This window comes from Bufo gargarizans, chromosome 2 (assembly GCF_014858855.1).
Source record: "Bufo gargarizans isolate SCDJY-AF-19 chromosome 2, ASM1485885v1, whole genome shotgun sequence".
Classification (NCBI taxonomy): Eukaryota; Metazoa; Chordata; class Amphibia; order Anura; family Bufonidae; genus Bufo; species Bufo gargarizans.
In genome coordinates this window covers 112,585,079-112,606,753 of record NC_058081.1, presented here as the reverse complement: position 1 = coordinate 112,606,753, position 21,675 = coordinate 112,585,079, and the positions used below count along the sequence as shown (strand labels likewise).

General features: G+C 43.2%; 1 protein-coding gene across 12 annotated transcripts in view; it reads left to right on the top strand.

Annotated features, from left to right (window-relative positions):
* Window positions 1-21,675, top strand: part of MEF2A (myocyte enhancer factor 2A) — a 139,220-nt gene that overhangs the window by 87,446 nt on the left and 30,099 nt on the right. For 7 of the 12 annotated variants that reach the window (XM_044279424.1, XM_044279420.1, XM_044279419.1 and 4 more), the window contains exons 4-5: window positions 14,031-14,147; window positions 14,217-14,354. In XM_044279424.1, coding sequence (XP_044135359.1) covers window positions 14,031-14,147; window positions 14,217-14,354 — 255 coding nt within the window. The remainder of the gene's footprint in view (window positions 1-14,030; window positions 14,148-14,216; window positions 14,355-21,675) is intronic. The other 5 variants (XM_044279426.1, XM_044279430.1, XM_044279428.1 and 2 more) reach the window with 2 other exon arrangements.

Here is a 21,675-nt window from a genome sequence, read left to right as displayed (position 1 = left end):
GTCATGACAATTTCAATCAGATCCATTAACTGACCCATAAAAAAAGTTATTGTCCCAATTGCCGTTGGCCTCGTGTTTATGGCAATATTGGGGCCCTTAAAGTCTTAAGCTGTATGAAGTTGTAGTAGGACACTCATAGACTTCTGTGGAGCGTTCTTGTTCCTCCATTATGCCTCTGGTTTCATACGGAGATTGTTTTTTTGACCGCTTCCGTGGTATATGGAGAACATGTTGACTCCCAAATACAGTGATGCCGGGCACTATGATGCTTCTGCACATGTGTCTGTCATGTACATCTTAAAGGGAACATGTCAGAAATTTTGTCTCTCCGTACCCCACATGTGTCATCAAGCCTGAGCCCCTGTGATAAATCTGGTACAGGTCTAGACTAGGATTAGTAAATCTGGGCCAATGTTCTCCTGCCACTAAAATCCCAGAATCCACATTCAGGCAGCCCATACACAAGACCTTTCGCATCAGGCTGAAGATGCTCTTGGATCCCTGTGAAGGTGTACTTTATATACAGCATTTAGCACAAAGCATTGTGCCAGTGGTGGTGAACCTATGGCACGGGTGCCAGAGGGGGCACTCGGAGACCTCTCTGTGGGCACCCGCTCCCTGGAAAAAGTCTATGGTGTACCGATATGCCTTAGACTTTTCCTTACATTCATCAGCGCAGGGTGCGCTATGATCGGCACAGGCGGCGCACTGAATGTAGGCAGGATATTATAGCTAAATGATATGGAGGATATACTATATTGGACTGTAGTATTCAGGTTAAATTGCTGTGCTGGCACTTTGCGATAAATATATGGGTTTTGGGTTACATGTTGGGCACTCGGTCTCTAAAAGGTTCTCCATCCCTGACATATGCAGTGAAGGATAGATGATTTGTAACATTGTCCTATCACAGTTGGGAAATCTCAGGGAAAACACTTGCTCCCTTGAGCAATCATTAAAAGGACTCCATAAAATAGCTTTCCATATTGCTTCTTACTGACTAATGGCTGCAGTCTGAATCTGTTCTGTTCTCTTTTATTGCTTATAAGTATTTTGTCTATGCAAACACGACTGGTAATTGCATCTTAGTTTATATTGGTATACAAGGCAAACAAAACATTTACATAAGGAAATCCATATATACATGCCACTTTAATTGTGTACATTCCCATTAGAGCCTAAGCTGTTTTCTACAGAGTCTCCCTGCGGATTTCCTCTCGGCAAAAAGAGCGTGCATAACTTTTTCTGTGGCTCCCCTGTCATGCTTGTTTTCACCTTTAAAACTGCCAGGTTTTTAAGGCTTTCTGTATGTTGGCCTTAAAACAGGCCTGTGATCACTTTGTAAGTATAGCTCTTCTGCTCTGTAGTGGTCACCCAGGCAGCAAGTCAAGTGGTTTTGCTGGGCAAGCTGGTCTCAAATACTAGAGAAGGGAGGCAGCAAGAAGAAAAATAGAATTGTGAATCGCTTTACTTTACATTTCACACTTGTGGCAGAGGATTCCGGCAATCTGGACGCAAACGGATGCATTTGTGAGCCGGTAGCGGATCCGTCTCACAAATGCATTGCAATACTGGATCTGTCTTTTTTTTGTTGTCTGTAAAAACTGATCCGGTATTTATTTTCTTCATAGATTTAATGGTCTGCGCATGCGCGGACTGAAAGAACGGATCCGTTTTGCCGGAACACTTGGGGCCAGATCCGGCATTAATGCATTTCAATTGCATTCCGGCAAGTGTTCAGGATTTTCGGCTGGAGAGAAAACTGCAGCATGCTGCGGTATTTTGTCCGGCCAAAAAACGTAAGAGGGCCTGAACTGATGCATCCTGAACGGATTGCTCTACATTCAGAATGCATTAGGAGAAAACTGATCAGTTATTTTTTTTCCGGCATTGAGCCCCTAGGACGGAACTTACCCCTAATACCCTTACCCGCGGATTTGCTTTATTCAAAAGTAGAAAAAAATATGCAGTAGAGTCACATTATTATGACCACTTCCTACTTTTGATGTCAGCCTGTAGCTCATGAAGGAAATCACGTGTGGTGAGCTGGCTTGGTGGGTCTATAAGGTGTGGTGAGCTGGCTTGGTGGGTCTATAAGGTGTGTGATAGGCTATCTGCGCACATATCCCTAATTACTGTCATGGATAAAAGGGGTAATTTACCAGAGTTTTAAAAAGTGATCATTTTTGGGTTTCAAGTAGACAAATGGCATCATTGTGAATAAGTGGCGTGAAAACTGCGGAGCACCACGTGCCATTGATTTGAGAGCTGAATGTCCACTATTAAGGTTGTAGAGGGCGGACCTATACACTACAGTGGGGCTGGTCACCCCCAACATGAACCGGGAGATACCAGACGTGTCTAAAACAGTTCAGCAAACCCAACTGTCTGTGGGGCTTCAACGCAGACAGATGGTCACTGCACCTCTGATAACAAAGTTGCATTGGACCTCCAGTGATTGGCAAATGTTATCTCTTCTGATGAGACACGTCTTCTGTTTCATCAAACGTAGGCGTGTCAGATGAGAAACATCAGAGAACAAACACCCTGCAACATCTGCTAGAAGAACACAAACTGGTGGTGGCAGCATTATGGTCTGGAGAATGTTTTTATGGCAGCCTCTGGGCCCACTCATCTATGTGGCAGTCACTTTCAACTGATTTGGGTATGAATCCATAATTAGATAATCTCTTATCTAGGACATAGGAGATAACTTTTAGATCAATGGGGATCTGACTCCTGGGACCTCCAGAATCCTGAGAACAGGAGCCCATACCCTGAAATTGAGTGGCTGGTCAAGCATACGAAGATGGCAGAGTACAGCTCTTAATCATTTACAGCAGTCTCATAGTGAGTGAATAGAGTGATATGGCTCATGCTTCACCAGCTGCTCTGTTCATATTGTGGCATGGGACCCCCTGTTCTCGTTATCGGTGGGGGTCCCAGCATTCATACCCCCACTAATCTGTGGATAGGGGATAACTTGTTATAACCCTTTAAGTCTTATGCACACCGCAACGTAAAAGTGTATGGAGCGCTCTCACTCCATATGCAGCAGATGCCAGCTGTATAATGTAGTCGGTACCCAGCCTCCAACACTGGGATTGGCGCTGATGCTGATCCTGCTAATATAACACCCTTTTGTTTTTGTAGGGAAAAAAAACTATATCATTTTGGTATTGCTGTAATTGTACTGACCCCAGGAATTGCATATTTCTTTCCCAATTTCACCCCACCCCATGGCCACATCTTCTGGATCACTGCTGTTTCTTTGTTTGTCACCCTCATATCCCTGTTTACACAGGATAATGTGCTGCTGAGAATTTATTGTGCCGTGAAAATGATCGAGTCATCTGACAAATGAGTGGTTTGCTTATTTTTTGGGTGATCAACAGCACAATTATTCAGGCTAATTATGGTAAAGAACATTGTAAAAGTGCTTAACCCCTTCAGGACACATCCATTTTTCACCTGCAGGACGCAGCCTAATTTTGCAAATCTGACCAGTGTCACTTTATGTGGTAATAACTTTAAAACACTGTTACTTATCCAGGCCATTCTGAGATTGTTTTCTCGTCACATATTGTACTTCATGACAGGTGGCAAAATTGAGTCAAAATATTTCATTTTTATTTATAAAAAGAATACAAAATTTACCCAAAATTTTGAAAAATGTGCAACTTTCCAAATTTCTATTTCTCTACTTTTATAATGGATAGTAATACCTCCACAAATAGTTATTACTTTACATTCCCCATATGTCTACTTCATGTTTGGAACATTTTGAAAATGGCATTTTATTTTTGGGGACGTTAGAAGGCTTAGAAGTTTAGAAGCAAATCTTAAAATTTTTAAGAAAATTTCCAAAACCCATTTTTTTTCAGGACCAGTTCAGTTATGAAGTCACTTTCTGGGGCTTACATATTGGAAACCACCCATAAATCTACACCCCTCAAGGTTTTCAAAGCTGATTTTACAAACTTTGTTAACCCTTTAGGTGTTCCACAAGAATTAGGCTACATGCACACAACCGTATGTGTTTTGCGGTCTGCAAATTGCAGATCCAAATATTTAAATAAATGGATGACATCCGCATGCCATCTGTTGTTGGAAACAAAATACGTTAGTGTGCATGAGGCCTAAAACTGACAAGAATAGGACATGTTCTATTTTTTGGGGCGGGGCTACGGAACGGACATACTGATGCGGACAGCACAGGATCTGCATCCTGTCCGCAAAAAAAAAAAAAAGGTACGGATGCGGAAATGAACAACGTTTGTGTGCATGTAGCCTTAAAGGAAAATGTAGATGAAATTCCAGAATTTTAGTTTTCAGGCAAATTTTCCATTTTAATACATTTTTTCCATTAACAAAGCAAGGTTTAAAAATATTTTTAGCAGTTTTTTTTATTTTATTTTTTGACAGTGTTAGGTCATGTGATATTTTTATAGAGCCGGTAGATACGAACACGGCGATGCTTATACGGGTATGTCTACTTTTTCTTATTTTTCCCTATTTAAAAAAATATAATAATGTTTTGTTTATTTTGGGAAAAGGACACTTTTTATATCTTTTGACAGTGTTCATCTGAGGGATTAGTTCATGTGACATATTTATAGAGCACGTTCTTACAGACGTGGAGATACCCAATATGTTAACTTTTTTATTTATTTAAGTTTTACACAATAACAGCATTTTTGAAACAAAAAAAATGTTTGTGTCTTCATATTCTGAGAGCAATAGTTTATTTATTTTGGGCGATTGACCTAGGTAGGGTCTCATTTTTTTTACGGGATGAGACGATTGTTTGATTGGCATGGTTTTGGGGTGCGTATGACTTTTTGATCGCTTGGTATTACACTTTTTGTGATGTAAGATGACAAAAAAAGCTTTTTACGGTCTTCACCTGAGGGGTTAGGTCATGTGATATTTTTTATAGAGCAGGTTGTTACGAACGCGGTGATACCTAATATGTCAACTTTTTTTTATTTTTTGCAGGATGAGATGACTGTTAGAGTGGTACTATTCAGGGGGGCATATGCCTTTTTGATCGCTTGGTGTTGCGCTTTTAGTGATGTAAGGTGACAAAAATATTTTTTGAGCAGTTTTTATTTTATTTTTTGACAGTGTTAGGTCATGTGATAATTTTTATAGAGCCGGTCGATACGGACGCGGCGATGCTTATACGGGTATGTCTACTTTTTCTAATTTTCCCTATTTTTTACATTTTTTATTTTGAGAAAAGGACACTTTTTATATTTGGCCCCACTGTGGGACTTCACGTTTTCAGGGTTTGATCCCTGTTTCAATTTAGTGCAATACATTCTGTTCATAACTGTTCACATGGTGCGGTACTGCACGGGGGCCACTGTGCTGTTTTTCTGGCAGGTTGGTGGGGCCCAGTGCTAGGTATGGCATGGTCAGGCAGCATGGGTGCTGTTGGGCTGCTGGGTCCCGCCACCTTCCGGATTGGCGCCACAGCGATGGTGGTCGCTGTGCAGCGCCGCGCCAATTTTAGAGTAGGACCCACTCATAGAGGCAACCTTGGCGTGGTGAGTGGGCTTATGCCTTGTGATCAAAATGTATACTAATACCTCATTTAGCATGTAGCATAGGAGGCGGTACACATGAGCTATTTAGCGCTGTTTTCTGCCAAAGTAGCAGGGATGAGATCAAAGCATAGCAGCTGGATGTGCGATTCATTTCTTGTCTTTTTTATATATACAATACATTCTGTATTGTACTGAATTGAACTGTCAGCATCTTACACAGTAGGACGCTGATAGTTGCCTAGGAGACCCAGCCTGCCAGCTGGATCTCCTGGGCTTCCGTAGCTGGCAGGCGTGGCAACCATCGGGCCCCCTGCTAGCGCAGCGCGGGGGGTTGGTCAGTGGAATCAGAAGGATCCCCATCCCTCTGTAAACCCTGCACGTGCCGTGGTCAGCGATGACCGCGGCATGTGAAAGGGTTAATCCGCCGGCATCGCCGCTTACATCGATGCCGGCGGATGCAGCAGGGACATGGCTATCAGTAACAGCAGCTCATGCACCTGCCCGATCCCATCACATACATGCACGCGAGGATGCGGCAAGTAGCTGCATTCCCTCACGTACATGTATGTGACAATGCGTGAAGGGGTTAAAGAAAATGTGTCACCAAACTGTTTTCCTCTGGTTAAAACCAAATAGCAACACATTTTTCTAATCTGTTTTTATTTTCCGATTACAGATTTTCTTTATTCTGTTCTCTGAGCATGATTATGGGGGCGGCCATCTTGCCTGAGCTGTTCTTAACAGCATTTAAAAATTGCTTTACAGCATCCCCATGGACCATAGACACAATGGTCAGGAGGGGACCCTTATGGCTGGGTTCACACCTGAGCGTTTTACAGCGCGTTCCTACACTCTGTAAAACGCTCAACAAGCAAAAACCAATGCTTCCCTATCGGCATGGTTCTCACCTGAGCGTTTTACAGCGTGGGGTCTGTGACCTGTGCAGAGATCATTGTACAAGGTAGGAATAGATGAGCTCTGACAATCGCCTATTGTGAAAGGTGGATCCTGACTGTAAAGAGATCACCGATGTGTATAGATAAGCAGGTAACTGCAGTAAAGTGATCTGTACAGACCAAGTAGTGTCACCAATTATTTGGCTTGGTGGCCAGTGCGAAAACTGCAAGATTTTATGTGTGTTTAAATATAGATATTGAAATTAAAATATTTAAGAATTTTGGTGATGTTTGAAAATGTAAAATACCATGATTTAAACTGTAGGTCATTTTCTGATTTAGTCCCTGGATAAGGCTGAGGCATAGTTCACACTTCAGTGTTTGTTCAGTGATTGTCAGCCTACACAGAGATAAGGTACAGTAGAAAGATGTTTGACCTCCACCTGGTTTTGGCTCACATCACATCACATCACTGATGGAAATCACTGACCAAACACTGATGTGTGAATTAGGCCTAAGGCTACTTTCACACCTGCACTCGGTGCGGATCCGTCTGGTATCCGCACAGACGGATCCGCACCTATATTGCAAACGCTTGTATCCGTTTAGTTTTTCATGATAATGCAAACTGACCCGTTTTGACTTGCATTGAAAGTCAACGGGAGGACAGATCAGTTTTAAATTGCACCATATTGTTCCACAAAAAGGTAGAACCTGTCCTATACTTGGCCGCAAAATGAGTACCACATGCCCATTGAAGTCAATGGGTCCACAAAAATGTGAATGCAACAAGGATGGTATGTGTTTTTCAGATCTGCAGTTTGTGGACCGCAAAATACATGTGGCTGTGTGCATGAGGCCCTAAGTTAAGGTTTTGGGATTTTGCTCACCCCTAAGCAGGCTTTTTGGCTACATACTGTTCGCTGTATGTGTGTATGTATATACTCTGTGTGTGTGTGTGTGTGTGTGTGTGTATGTATATGCACTTATAATCTGCTGTGCATAAAAGTAGTTTTTTTGTCATTGTTTTTCATTGCATTTCTGATTATGACCTCCTAGCTGCCAAGCCATCAGAGGCGGTTCATACACAGACCTTAATAATGGAATGAAACAATAACGTATAATGTTATAATATAAGTTTTATACATTTTAATTGGGGGAACAAAAATGTTTCAGATGTGTGTTTATACTAAAGTACCCCCGGACATTGTGTGGATTTTATGTATGGCACAGGAGCATCATAAACCGGTTGTAAATACCGTGATTTGTGGGTCTAGTATCTTGTACTCATGTGCACTGATCTTGCATAGCCGGACTATAGCAGAAGAGCTGACATTTTTGCTGCAGTCCATCCCATAGTTGCCACATAGAACAAAAGTAGCTTTATTATTTTTTTAAATATATATATACGGTACACAGTTGTCCTTATAGTATGCCAGTCCGTAATAAAACGATGTATTTTATACTGTAGGACATCCCCGTCACTTGGTGTATATTCTAAAATTGTCTGGCAGCCATGAGTTTATCTGTGTAAATGTTTTCACTGCGTGTACACAAAATACTCCAGAGTAGCCGTGACCTTTCTGCGATGTCCCCTTACTGGGGGGGCCTGTTATCATCTGTTGTCTTACTGAGTGCCTGTGAGAAAGCAAGGGCCGACTTGTCTCACACACTGCTCCGTCCTTGTGACAGATAAAACTTTCCATTACAATATGGGACTATTTAGTTTTTAGGTTTTTTTTGGGCAGTAAAGATAAGTCTGTACCCATACACTACCATATGAGCACCTACTGTCTCCTTCCATCTCCCCTTGCAGATTGTAAGCCCTCATGGGCAAGGCCCTCTGTTCTAGTCACACAATTCATGTTCATTGTTTTTGTATGTACAGCACCCTGTAAAAAAAATAAAAAAAAATAAAGAATCATTGCTCATCTCAGCTGATCTCCTGCTGCTGCTGCTTTTAGAAGTGACCTGTCCTGGTAAGTGATTGGCTCAATGATTGTCAAGCAGCAGGGACAAGAACATTGCATTGGAATGGCAGCAGCAGGGATTGGTGGAGGTGAGTAATGCTGCTTTTTTATTTTTTACATTGTCTGGCTTTTTTTTTTTTTTTTTTTTTTTTTTTTTTTTTTTTGTTTCTCCTGCGAAAACCCTTTTAAGGCTCCTTTCACATTTCTCACCGTTTCTCCTTTCCGTTCTCCGGCTCCGTTGAGGAGCCGGAGAACGGAAAGGACGGATTCTGCAGATAACTGAGACCTAACTGAGCGTAATGGAGCCTAAAGACCCAGACTATAATGGGGTCTGTTCGGTGTTCGCTCAGAATATGATTTTTGAGCGGAGACTAAATCTGTGCATTTTCCTGTCTAAAGGTGCTGGATAGATACGTAAATCGGAAAGGATAATCCTAAAACATAACATTTAATCAATATGCAAATAAAAAATCCTAAATATAGTGTGCGAAAACAAACATTTGGGATACGCGGTTAATAACCACTAATCAATAATGCCAATGATTATCCCAAAACTAAGCACAATAATTTAAAGTGCATTGAGGGACAGGTTCTGGACGGAGTCATCCTTACAAGGACGAGTGCCCTGTGGTCAGGCTGCTACCATACCTTTAGTATCAGGGCGGACTGGCTAGACAGCTATAGGGACCGTGTAGGGACCCTGCACACGTGTATTATTGCCAGCCTTTTTTGTTTTTCCCTAAAGTTTATCAGGATATCCATACAGGATGAGCAACTATCAGCACATTGTGTGGTGTAGCATCTGATGCCCGTCCCTGGGTACCGGTAGGACACGCTGGTTACTCAGTGCCGCCGTGCACTTTAAATTATTGTCCTTAGTTTTGGGATAATCATTGGCATTATTGATTAGTGGTTATTAACCGTGTATCCCAAATGTTTGTTTTCGCACACTATATTTAGGATTTTTTTATCTGCATATTGAATAACTGTTATGTTTTAGGATTATCCTTTCTGATTTACCTATTTACTCCAGGTAATCCAGAGTGCAGACATACCTCAGATCTGACCTCTCACTCCCCTTTGGATTATTCGTTGCTGGATAGAGATTAGATTAGGGCCTGCTACCAGCTAGTCAGTCTGGCCTCTTGACGTTTTCTGCCTGACCTCAGAACTGCTTTATAGGCCCAGAAAACCTTATTCCTTAAATATGCAGTGCAGTGCAAAAGCCTCATAGCTGTAAGGCTGGTTATACGCATGAGATGGTGGTCTCCTGACAGCCCTGTGACATGAAAGCTCTGCTTGGCTGAGTATACTGGCAGGAGGGGAATAAGCCTTTTCCATACACCTCTGAGGGTGGCTTAGATGCTGTAGGAACAGAGGCTCGGACTTTGGACTGCTAAGAAGGCAAAGTACTCATTAGCTAGTCTGCAGATCCCTTTGACATGTCAGTAGTTTTGACCAGTGTGGGTCCAGGTTGCAGAAACTTGTTCATGTGGAATATAAAGTGTAACTCCAGTCCTGGTGCCATCACCGATCACTACAACGAAGGGGCGGAAGTGCTTGATTGAGACTTGTGCGCCTTCGGCTGTGTTCGGCTCTGCTTGAGGCCTCATGCACGCAACCGTATCTGCAAAACACGGATGCCAGCCATGGGCTAGCACTTTTTCTTTCTTCAAACTCCTATAGAAATGTCCTGTACTCATCCGCCAAACGGACAAGAATAGGACATGCTCTATCTTTTTTGCGAGTCAGTGGAACGGACATACGGATGCAGACAGCACACTGTGGGCTGCCCCAATTTTTTGAGGCCCCATTGAAATGAATGGTTCTGCCTATGCACCGCAAAAAATCGTGATTGTGTACGGAAAGAACATAGTCGTGTGCACGAGGGGCTTGCAGAAAAGAGTACGCTAGTTCTGAGCAGAGCTGAACACCGCTGAAGGGAGGATCGCTCAGCTACGCGCTTCTTCCCCTCCTTTTTTGTGATCAGTGGGGTTCCGCACCCGGATTGGAGGCAAACGTTAAGACTCCACATGAACACCTTTCTGCAAACATCGCACGTCATTTGTGCAGAATGGTAACTGCAGGCCAGAAGCCACATGCCTAGGGGCTGCAGAGCCATTGGTTGAGGAAGCGTTAAACAAGTGTTATAACTTTCAATGCAGTTTTCATGAACGTCTTGCACACTTTTCAGTGCTACGAGGAGTGTGTCTAGTTTACTTCCTTTTTAGTATATTTGGGAAGTAAAAGAGCAAATTAATGAACAATAATCTGTATTATGAGCGAGCTTGTCACTGTGAGGCGTGGGGCATGTGCCTGGTCCTGCGTAGAAGCATGGGGCCTAAGCTGGACATATAATAGCTTTCCTGAACTGCTAGGACGGTCACATTGTGCTTGGCATTAGGCAGGCCGCCCAGCACGGTGGGGGTTAACAATAACAAGCAGATAAAGTGACCACAGATTACTGACAGCTTGGGAAGGTTTTGGAGGAGAGCAACATCCGACCTTCAAAGACTGAAACAACAGCTCCATGTATGGCCCTGGCCGAGCACTTGCCCACCTGATTGGCCGGGCCGGGCTCGGAGCAGTGACAGGTGCTAGAGAAAGCTACACCTGTTCCTTCATGTGCTGATGCAGCGAGGTTCGCCAGACACAGGACACGTGCCAGAGTAATGCGAGATGGACTTGCAGGGCATTTTAGCTAATGATCACCACCAACCTGCCACAAATTAACCAATTACACTGTATTACCGTAAAAATGCTTAGCTCCTTTGTAAGGTTCTGGGCAGCTGCATGTTTTGTGCTGTGACCCGAATCCTGCATCCGCAAGGCCGACTTTCAGGCTGCTATAGAAGACATTATTTCAAAGGAGCACATGGCTGGTCACGTCTGTGCAAGTGCACAAAATATCACATTTATATACCGAGACGTCTTCATCTGGTGCAGTATATTGGGGTACTGGTGTAACGTATATTCTGCTTGCTTTAAAAGATTAGGCCGTGGGGCTGGCAGCATGTGCTGTGGGTGAGGCCACCAATTGGTTATTATCTGGCCTGTGACTGGGTACATGAGTCAGTGCAGGCATGGAAATTCCCGGGTCTAGCCCACTGTGCTGGCAGTGCTATACGTGACTGTGGTCCAGACCTCCCTACAAATAGTAGACATTCCCTAGGTACAATTATATTGCTATGTAGACTACTGTAATATGTTTTAACATTATACTACCCTGTATATTACAATACATTGTATTTAATTAAAGTGGCAGAACAGTGGCACCAAGAAACTTCTTTCTGTCTGGACAAGTTCTATGTTTTGCCTTTAAAAAGGGGTTTTCTGGGCATAATTAGCTTTATCTCTTTAAATTGAAAATGCATACATCTGCCTCCGGTGTCTCCATGTTCCGATCCGGTGCTGCATGGGCAGGGTCGCCTGCTCCGCTGCAGCCAATGACCAGCGCTGAAGCCAGTTATTGGCTGCAGTGGCACATGTGACCCTGCCCATGCAGTGCTGGATGTAAACACTCCAGGGATCGGAACCTGGGCACACTGGAGGTGACAAGGAGCAGGTAAGTATGAATCTTTTGTTTAGACTGTGGGCATTTAGATAAAAAAGTAATTATTTCCCCAGAATTCCCTTAAAGGGAACCTGTGTCAGCAGGTTTGTTTATATAGGGGCTAGGAAGACTGTTCACAACGTATCCATGTGTGCCATAAGTAATACGAGTTACCATAAAAAAGCATTTGGACTACTCCTGTATTCGTCAAGTGTCCGATGGGCGTTTCTTCAGCAGGCAATTGTCCTGCACTCTCGGTGACCACCACTACCATCTAGGCTTGATTATTGGCAAGGAACAGACATATCAATCAAGCCTATATAGCAAAGGTTGCTGCAGGGACTGCAGGCAGGCTTCCTTTAAAATGCCACTTTAAGGGTATGACCATACGTGAGTGACAATATAGCGGAGAACCACAGCAAACGCTGCCTGTATCACATACACTTTTTGAAGTGACAATTGCTTTGCCTCACAAAAATCTACAACCTCTCAGTAATGTTACACATGCAGCATAGCAGAGTTGACTGACTTACTCCATGTAGTTTCATTTTTAGTGCACTATAGAAAACCAGTAAGGGTCCATCACACGTCCGTAAGTGTTCTGCGGATCCACAAAACGCGGACACTGGCAATGTGCATTCTGCAATTTGCGGACCGCACATGGCTGGCACTATAATAGAAAATGCCTAATCTTGTCCGCAATTTTGCGGAAATGGAAGTGTGGATCCATTTGAAAATGAATGGGTCTGCACCCATTCCGCAAGATTGCGGAATGGATGTGGACCCATTTTGCAGACATGTGAATGGACCCGAACAGGGATTTGTGTGAATTGACGGCACTCGCCTTCTACATCTGTGTACTGAAGTGCCAATTATTTTCTACTGCACTGCTTTTTTTGTTAACGAGAAACTAGAGTTTTCCAAGAGCTTTTTTTTTTTTTTACTGATGACCTATCCTCTGGATCGCAGTATCGACTGCAGGAACGCCTCAGCCTTCTCTCTGATCACCAAGCACAGCGCTATCCATTTGGTAGCGGCTGTGCTTTGAATCGCGGCTCAGCAAAGTTCACTTCAATGGAGCTAAGCGGCACATATGTAGGCCAAGTGACCAATGAACGTGACATCACATGGCCTTAGGGCAAGCTGAGAGATGTCTGCGAGCTACTGCTAGCGCCACTGTATTCTCAACCGGCTGATTGGCAGGGGTCCCGGATGTGGGACCCCCACCAATCAGATACTGATGATCTATCTAGAGCATAGGTCATTAGTAAAAAAAAACTCTCTCAAAAAACCTCTTTAACGCTTGAGATGTTCAAAGTTCCTATTACGAAGCATACCAATTTGGTCACTTAGAGTAGATTTGGCGGATCGTGGCTCAGGCCTATTTCTATTACTGCAGGTGTAGTTAGCTCCAAGGGTGAGCGGTGAACATGGATCTCTGTATGCTGCTCATCCGTATACAGCCTTTGCAGCCCTGGTCCTTCTACTGTTTGAATTGAATGGTGTTTTGCATGTGCTCCTTTGTGCATGTATGTTGCACTGTATATCTTTTGTATGTCTCTCACATACATATGACTTCTAGCTCCAGATAGCATATGTAGCAGCAAGATGTAGGTAGCTCACGTGTCACTCTGGCACCTCTGAGGGGAAAATAATTGGTGAATCCTCCTTCAGCCAACTAAATATTTATTGGGCCACATGCACACGTTGTGTATTACGTGTGGATTTGTCAGGGGCAAATTTGCATTACAATCCTGTACCAGCTAAGTAGATGAGATTTTCACCGTGCTGCGGTGTTCCGTAGATTCCACGCTTTACAATGAAAAGGGTGAAATCCGCAATAAAATCTGCACATTACGCATGTGGACTTTGCAGTGCATTCATTGCAGAAATGCAGCAAAGTCTACATGCAAATCTGTGAAGGAAATCAGCGAAAAATACGCTGCCATGTGCTTGTGGCCTTAAGTTGTAATGGACGTATTGATCTTGAAGGACTAGACCCATAGTCTTACTATTCAGTTAGTGCAGTTTGTTTGTGAATTTTCCAATTGTGTTTCAGACTCTCAAAAAGAAAGGCTTAGATGGTTGTGAGAGCCCAGATGCTGAGAGATACTTTGAGGAGGAGACATTCACCAAACTAAATGAAGATAGTGATTTTGTTTTCAAGCGAGACCCTGTAAGTATTGTTTTACCCTTCTTCCCTTCCTTGTATGTGTTGATCCTTTTTATTGACTTTACTGTCTAGGCACTGAACAAGAAGGAGCACCGAGGGTGTGACAGCCCGGACCCAGACAGCTCTTATGTCCTTACACCCCACACGGAGGAAAAGTACAAAAAAATTAACGAGGAGTTTGATAATATGATGCGCAATCATAAAATCTCTGTGAGTACAAGAGTTCTATTATCTTTCCCATCCGACAGTGGCAGACCACCATGGTCTTATGGGGTATATGATCAGAGACCGTTTTTAACTTTACCCCTGTCAATCAATGACTAATGTGACCACCAATATGGCTGAACATCCGGTTGTCCCTTTGGCAAAAAAATGGCTTCTGTATATAAGTTACAGTTCAATTGAATATTTGAGGACCTAACCATGGATAACTCAATGTCCGAGGTTAGAAAAAAAAGTGGCGCAGAGAATGGTGTCATTTAACAAAATAAGCATTACCGTATTTTTCACCCTATTAGACGCACCTAGGTTTTAGAGGAGGACAATAAGATTTTTCATTAGACCTCAGGTAAGACCACCAATAAGACCTCAAGCCACAACCCCAATCGGACACCCCCTCCCCCCCCCCCCCCCCATTGTTAATAAGACCTTCAATCAGACCTCAGATCAGATCTTGGCTCAGACCCCAATGTGAATGACCCCAATCAGACCTCAGATAAAAGCCCCAATATAAATAAGACCCCCCCCCCCTCCCCATTCAGACCTCAGAGGAGACCCTCATGCATCAGATCAGACCCCCATGCCTCAGAGCAAATAAAAAAAATAAAAAATAAACTTGCCTCTCCTACTTTGGATGCCGTGGGCTCCCAGGATCCAGATCTCTTCTTCCCGGTACTAATGAGCACTTCCATAATGAAAGCGCTTATTAGTATTCACCCCATAAGACGCACTGACATTTTCCCGCCACTTTGGTGGGGAAAAAATTGCATCTTATGGGGTGAAAAATTCGGTACTTGCCTTGCCTGCAGCTCCAGCACTGCTGTTCTGGTCCTCCTCACCAGTCATTGTTTAATGGGCCGTAGCACCAACGTCACGTTGACAGCATGTGACAGCTGCAGCCAATCACTGCCCTCAGCAGTTTAACTTTCCGCTGTAAGCCAAAACTGTCAGGGAGGAACAAAACGGCAGCAGTTAGGATAGGCCAGTGATGGTGAACCTTTTAGAGACCGAGTGCCCAAACTGCAACCAAATACCCACTTATTTATCGCAAAGTGCCAACACAGCAATTTAACCTGAATACCAATATAGTATATCTTCCATGTACTTTTTCATTTAGCTATAATAGCTTAATAGCCTACATACAATGCGCTGCCTGTGCTCTTCATAGTGCGTCCTGTGCTGATGAATGGCAGGAAAAGTCTAAAGCATATTGGTACGCCATAGACTTTTTCCAAGGCGCGGGTGCCCACAGAGAGGGCTCTGAGTGCCGCCTCTGGCACCCGTGCCATAGGTTCGCCATCACTGGGATAGGCCATCGGTATTAGATCGGTGGGGTTCCTTTTCTCAGCACCGTTACTGAGCAGCTGGGCGACTCCATTCTCATCATTCATTACCAGACACAGGTTGTAGGTGTGCTTGTTATTACAGCTCAGTTCTATTCACATGAATGAGATGGCGCTGTAATATCTGGTACAGGCACTGCCAAATGTGCAGAGCTGTGCCTGGTAATCAATGAATGGAAGCCTTGCTGGCTCACTTGACTGGAGCTGTAATACCAGGCGCAGCCATTACCACACATACTGAGCTGGGCCTTGTAAACCATAATGGGGGCACATCCGCTTAGTTCAGCTGATCTGTGGGAGTACTGCTAGTTGGATCTCCACCCATCTAAGGGTACTTTCCCACTAGCATTTTTCTTTTCCAGCACTAAGTTCCGTCACAGGAGCTCAATACTGGAAAAGAACTGATCAGTTTCATCCCTATGCATTCTAAATAGAGAGAAATCCGTTTAGGGTGTCTTCAGTTCAGACACTGAATGGCTTTTTGGACGGAGGAAAGACCGCAGCATGCGGTATTCTCTCCGTCCAAAATTCCGGATCAGTTGCCGGAATGCCGGATCTGGCGTTAATTTACATAGAAATGTATTAGTGCATTAACAATACTGGATTGTGCAGACCGCTAAAAATGTGGAAAAAAAAAAGGAAACTGATCCGTTTGTCCGTATGACAAATGGTAAGATGGATCCGTTCTTGCAATGCATTTGTGAGACAAATCTGCATCCGGATCAGTCTACAAATGCAGTCCGTTTGCATGCAGATTGCCGGCGACTGAACTGCTTGCCGGATCACTCTGCCGCAAGTGTGAAAGTAGCCTAAGACTACATTCACACAACCGTATAAATGAGTCCACATCCGTTCCACAATTTTGCGAAACAGGTGCGGACCCATTCATATCAATGGGACTGCAAAAGATGCAGACAACATCTGTCTGCATCCGTAGTTCCGTTTCGCAGCTCTGCAAGAAAAAACAAACAAATAGAAGCAGGTCCTATTCTTGTCCACAATTGCGTACCAGAATAGGCATTTTCTATGATAGCGGTGGCATGTGCGGGACGCACACAGGGCAGTATCCATGTTTTACTGATCCGCAAAACACTACGGTTGTTTGAATGTAGCCTAATATTGATGACTCCAATGGTTAGCCAGTTTTGTAGTCTTCTAGAGGTGTGTAAGGATAATGCGGAATATTCTCTGTATTTGGTGTGTTCTCGTCAGCTCTCGCCATGCAATTATTTTCATAAACAGATGGGCTTTCTTGCAATCTGTCAACCTGTTGCTGAAAATGTGAATCTGTTTTTGCCAGCGATTTTGTCTTTTTTCCCCCTATTTTGTTATGCAATCTCACATCTTTGTTAATATGATAAATTTCACCACTCCATTATCCACCAAAACTGGGATCTGAAAAGGAGGCAATGTGACTCTGCCAGGTGGACGATTTACATAATGTTGTAGGTGCCGACTTTACTTGATTGGAAATAGAAGGAATATCTACAACCGCTATGACTCGGGAGCTCACAGTCTGAGCTCTGGGTAATGGTTAAGTGCGACTCCCCCACTAGATTTGTGCCATTTAGCTTACAATCCTGTTCTGTCTGGTGGGCTAGTTGCATCGTTTATACAGTTTACTTTTCTTTTGTCCCTGCTGTAATATAAAATCAATGGTGTATTCACCAGTGTAAACCAGCAGAGATGGTATGGGATAAAGCCTGAGCCTGTGATTTCAGATTGCCCATAGGCACTGTTGCCAATCATTCTGTTCAGTCCCACATTGCAATCTAAAGGGAGAAAATAGACTCTTACTTCAGGCATCAATTTTGTCTCCCCATGCAGGGCGGGTGAATTATGAAGTATGGAGGGGAATGGGTAGACTGCCCCCACCCTCTATAGGAAATGGGGAGCAAGCTATGAGATGTGGGCCAAATCGGGCACATTTTTTTCCCTCTCATCGCACCATGAACATGTAAACTCAACTCCACCCAACAGAAATGGTTGTTTCACTGAGAAGAAGGGGGGTCATACCGCCAAACCATTGTTGCAGTAGTTTTTAGGCCATGGGAGCATTGCTGTTGTGAGGCCGATTCCACTGAAACTTTCAGCTGAATTAGCCAGTCTCATATTAGAGTGTTCAATCTGTGTGATGGTGCACTCCCTGGACCAAACACTGGTGCTCGCACTGAACTCACAGCAGTAGAATGATTTATGATGCTGTGAATTCCTGCCTGACTGTGGGTCTACTGTACTGTACTCGCATAATGCCATGAGTATAGTACAGAGGACCCGTGGTCAGACAGGAGCTGACAGCAGCACAAGTGGTTATGATGCTGTGAGTCCAGGCAGAGGAGCGATGTTCGGTCTGGGAAATACAGCCATCTCGCAGAGCCTGTTTCCCTTATTTGTTTGTGTGTTAAATGTCCGTTTAACAATTGGTACCTTGCTGGCTCTTGTCAGTCCTATGCTTAGCTCTGGCCTTTCTCACTATCGTTACATAAATGATGTATGTTATACACTTCTCTGTGTGCGTCCATGCCAAATAAATCCTGGAAACCATGCTGGATGTTAAAGGGCATCTGATCAGCAAAAATTGAAAAATCGGATGGAAACGGCACGTCCTCAAGTGAAAATTTATTCCAGATGCATCTGGAATCCATTTTGACTTGAGGATGTGCTATCACCATCCGATATTTATTTATTTATATTTTTTCTATTTTTGCCGATCATCTGATCTATGTGGGGGAATTTACTACTCCCCTGGAGACATGAACCCACCGCTCACTAAACAAGGTGTGCTGTCCTCCCTTCCTTTTTTTGTTAAAAGGAATCTGTCAGCAGATCTGTCCCTATGACACTGGCTGACCTGTTACATGTGCGGTTGGCAGTTGAAGGCATCTGTAATGGTCCCATGTTCATATGTGCCCACATTACTGAGAAAAGTGATGTTTTATTATATGTAAATGAGCCTCTCCTCTAGGAGCAACGAGGGCGTTACTGTTACTCCTAGAGGCTCTGCTCTCTCTGCACCTGCCATTTTCTCTGCTCTTTGACAGGTCCAGGCAGTGTAAATGTGATCATCCCCGTCTGGCATTGTCAATCAAAGTGCAGGGGGCACAGCAGTTGCAGAGAGAGCAGAGTCTCTAGGTGTAACTGTAATGCCCCCGTTGCTCCTAGCGGCTCATTTGTATATATTAAAACATCATGAAAATGGGACCAACCCAGATGCCTTCAGCTGCCAAGCGCACATGTAACAGGTCAGCCAGTTTCATAGGTACAAATCTGCTGACAGATGCCCTTTAAAGGGGTTGTACAGTGGTGTAATATTGATGACCCATCATTAGAATAGGTCATTAATATCAGATCGGTGGGAGTCCAACTCCTGACACCCCTGCCCATCAGCTGTTTGTAGGGGCCATGATGGTTGTGCAAGCAATACTTCGTCCTTAAACTATACCTGGTTGTCGTTTCCTAGGTGGGGCGGTGTAATTAGAACTGCTCCTTTTCGTTCAAGAGAATGGGATGGGCAGTTGTAATTACACTGCACTGCCCCAACAAGGAAGACAGAGCGCAGGTAAATTCTGAAGAGGAAGCTTCACAAGCACCACAACTCCCATCAAACAGCTGATTTGTTGGGGGTGTCTGCAGTCGGACCCCCAGTGATCCGATATTGGATAGGATAGGTCCTCAGTAGTGCCACTTCACAACCCCTTTAAAGTGGATTTGTATGATGGCGTTTTAACATTGCTTTCTTTTGCTTCCCTGAAAAGTTTATAAATGATGTACTCAATGCCTAGATTCCTCGTTTCATTCTTTTGCTAATCAGCAACAAGTGTCATTTTTTTTTTCTTTTTTTTTCTTTGTGTAATTATGTAATGATGAATAGCTTTGTGCGTAAATCTGTCTGCTCCAGTGCTTCAAATTCTACATATCTTGTATCCGTCACTAACCTTTTAACAAATTTTGCATCAACCAGTAGTACAGGCAAATATAAGAAACTGTAATGTGTAGGGATGAGCGAACCTATGAAAGCTCGGCTTCGCTGGGTTCAGCCAAATTTCAGATCAAAGTTCAGGTTCGGGATCTGAACTTGACCCCGAACCCCATTAAAGTCAATGGGGACCTGAACTTTACTTTATTATTTTCAGTTATAACATGGTTATATCAAAATAATAGCGTTCTTAAGACAGAATGCGAAAGAATATGGCCATCTACAGGTTAAAAAAAACAAAAACGCACTTCATCGCGCTGTAGCAGTCTCTTCTGTCTTCATTCAGCAGGACACGGCAGTTGAGACAGTTCAGCCTCTAGGTGTAATTGCAACGCCCCCATTGCTCCTAGAGGCTAATTTGCATATATTAAAACATCATTTTTCTCAGCAATGCGGGCACATATAAACATGGGACCAACATAGATGCCTTCCTCTGTAAAGTTGGCATGTAACAGGTCAGCCAGTGTCATACGTACAAAACTGCTGACAGATGCCCTTTAAATGACCTGGCCAAGTATCCCGATATTTCTGACTGAGGCTTTTACTGGAACCTTTGACACAAATGGGAACAGTTGCCTAAATTGCAACCTTTTTGAGGCAGAGTGATTGTAGGCAAAAATGACATCCATGCCTAAAACTTATACCAAGGCTATAAGGATCAAACTGATGGAAATTAAAATTGAAATGTTGCATCTAAATTGGCCAGTAGGAAGCTTCACTGTATACTTCCAGTGGTTAACAATCTTTCCTGATGATCACATATGTGGTCTGCTTATGGAGTCAAGTCTCATTCAGACAGTCGCAGTGTGGCACTTTTTAGCATCCGTATTACAGCCACATATCCTGGTACCAACCACAGGTCTAATGAGCCAAACTTACAGCTTCATAGAACCCTATTATGCTGTTCGTCTTGGTCACTAGACCCAGGTTCAGACCTCGCATTATGGCCATGTGACACTAGGGAACATTTACTAAAGGTTTCACATTATAGTGGGGTAAAAAAAAAGTTGGACTATTTGTGACTTTTTAAGCCTTTCTGCACTTTTCTGAAGTGGGTGGATCTTAGTGGGAGGGCGGGGCTTCTGAACATGGCCTGACAGCACAGGTAAATCCAGATGCAATGTAGCAGCGCTCTGCAAACATATAATATATAAACTAATGCTATACTCACTATAAAATGAATATGAGGTACTTGGCAAACAAAATCATTTGTGACCGTCCACCACGGCAAGGTGACCGTACAGGTATCAGAGCCATGTCATGTAATGTGCACTAAATCTATTTCCATCACGTGAACAGGGCAGATTTTTATCCCTTATGGTAAACCATGGACGTTTCCATCGGATGAGATCTTAACAGCCAGAAAGTATACTGGAATGTTAGTGATTTATACTAGATTAATAGTGGCTCTCCCAAATTATTCCCTTGGGATGGTGCTCTTGTCGGAAGTGGTTCACCAGCCCACTGGTAGGTATGTAAATGATAAAAGTAAGCAAAATCGACAGGCACTCTATATCTGGTCTAAGAGGATGTTTATTAATTAATGTTGTACAAGATTTCTAAAAAATATTGATATTTATTTTGAAAAGAATATATTAAAAATATATTTTGGAAATAATAAAAAATGTGTTGGAATTCCTTATTTGTAATGATAGGGGAAGGGTGGTGTGATCTGGGTACCAAGGTGTGGCCTGAAAAATATCCCGATGGGGGAGGGGTTAGTGTGGACACCTAGGTGGAGGAGGATTCAATGGTGAAACAAAGTTCTATTAAGTGTAGAAGAGAAAATATTATAAATTCATACAAAGTTTATAATTGATTTGCAAATTGATCTAGTGCAACGTGGAGAAATATTCGATATGAGAATATTTGAGAGTAATGTAAAAGGATCCGATGAAAAAGTCTCCAAGATGTATCCAAAAGTTAAAAATGCAGGTATATGTATATTGGGTTTTAATAGATAAAAATAGGATAAAAAATGTATATATAAAAA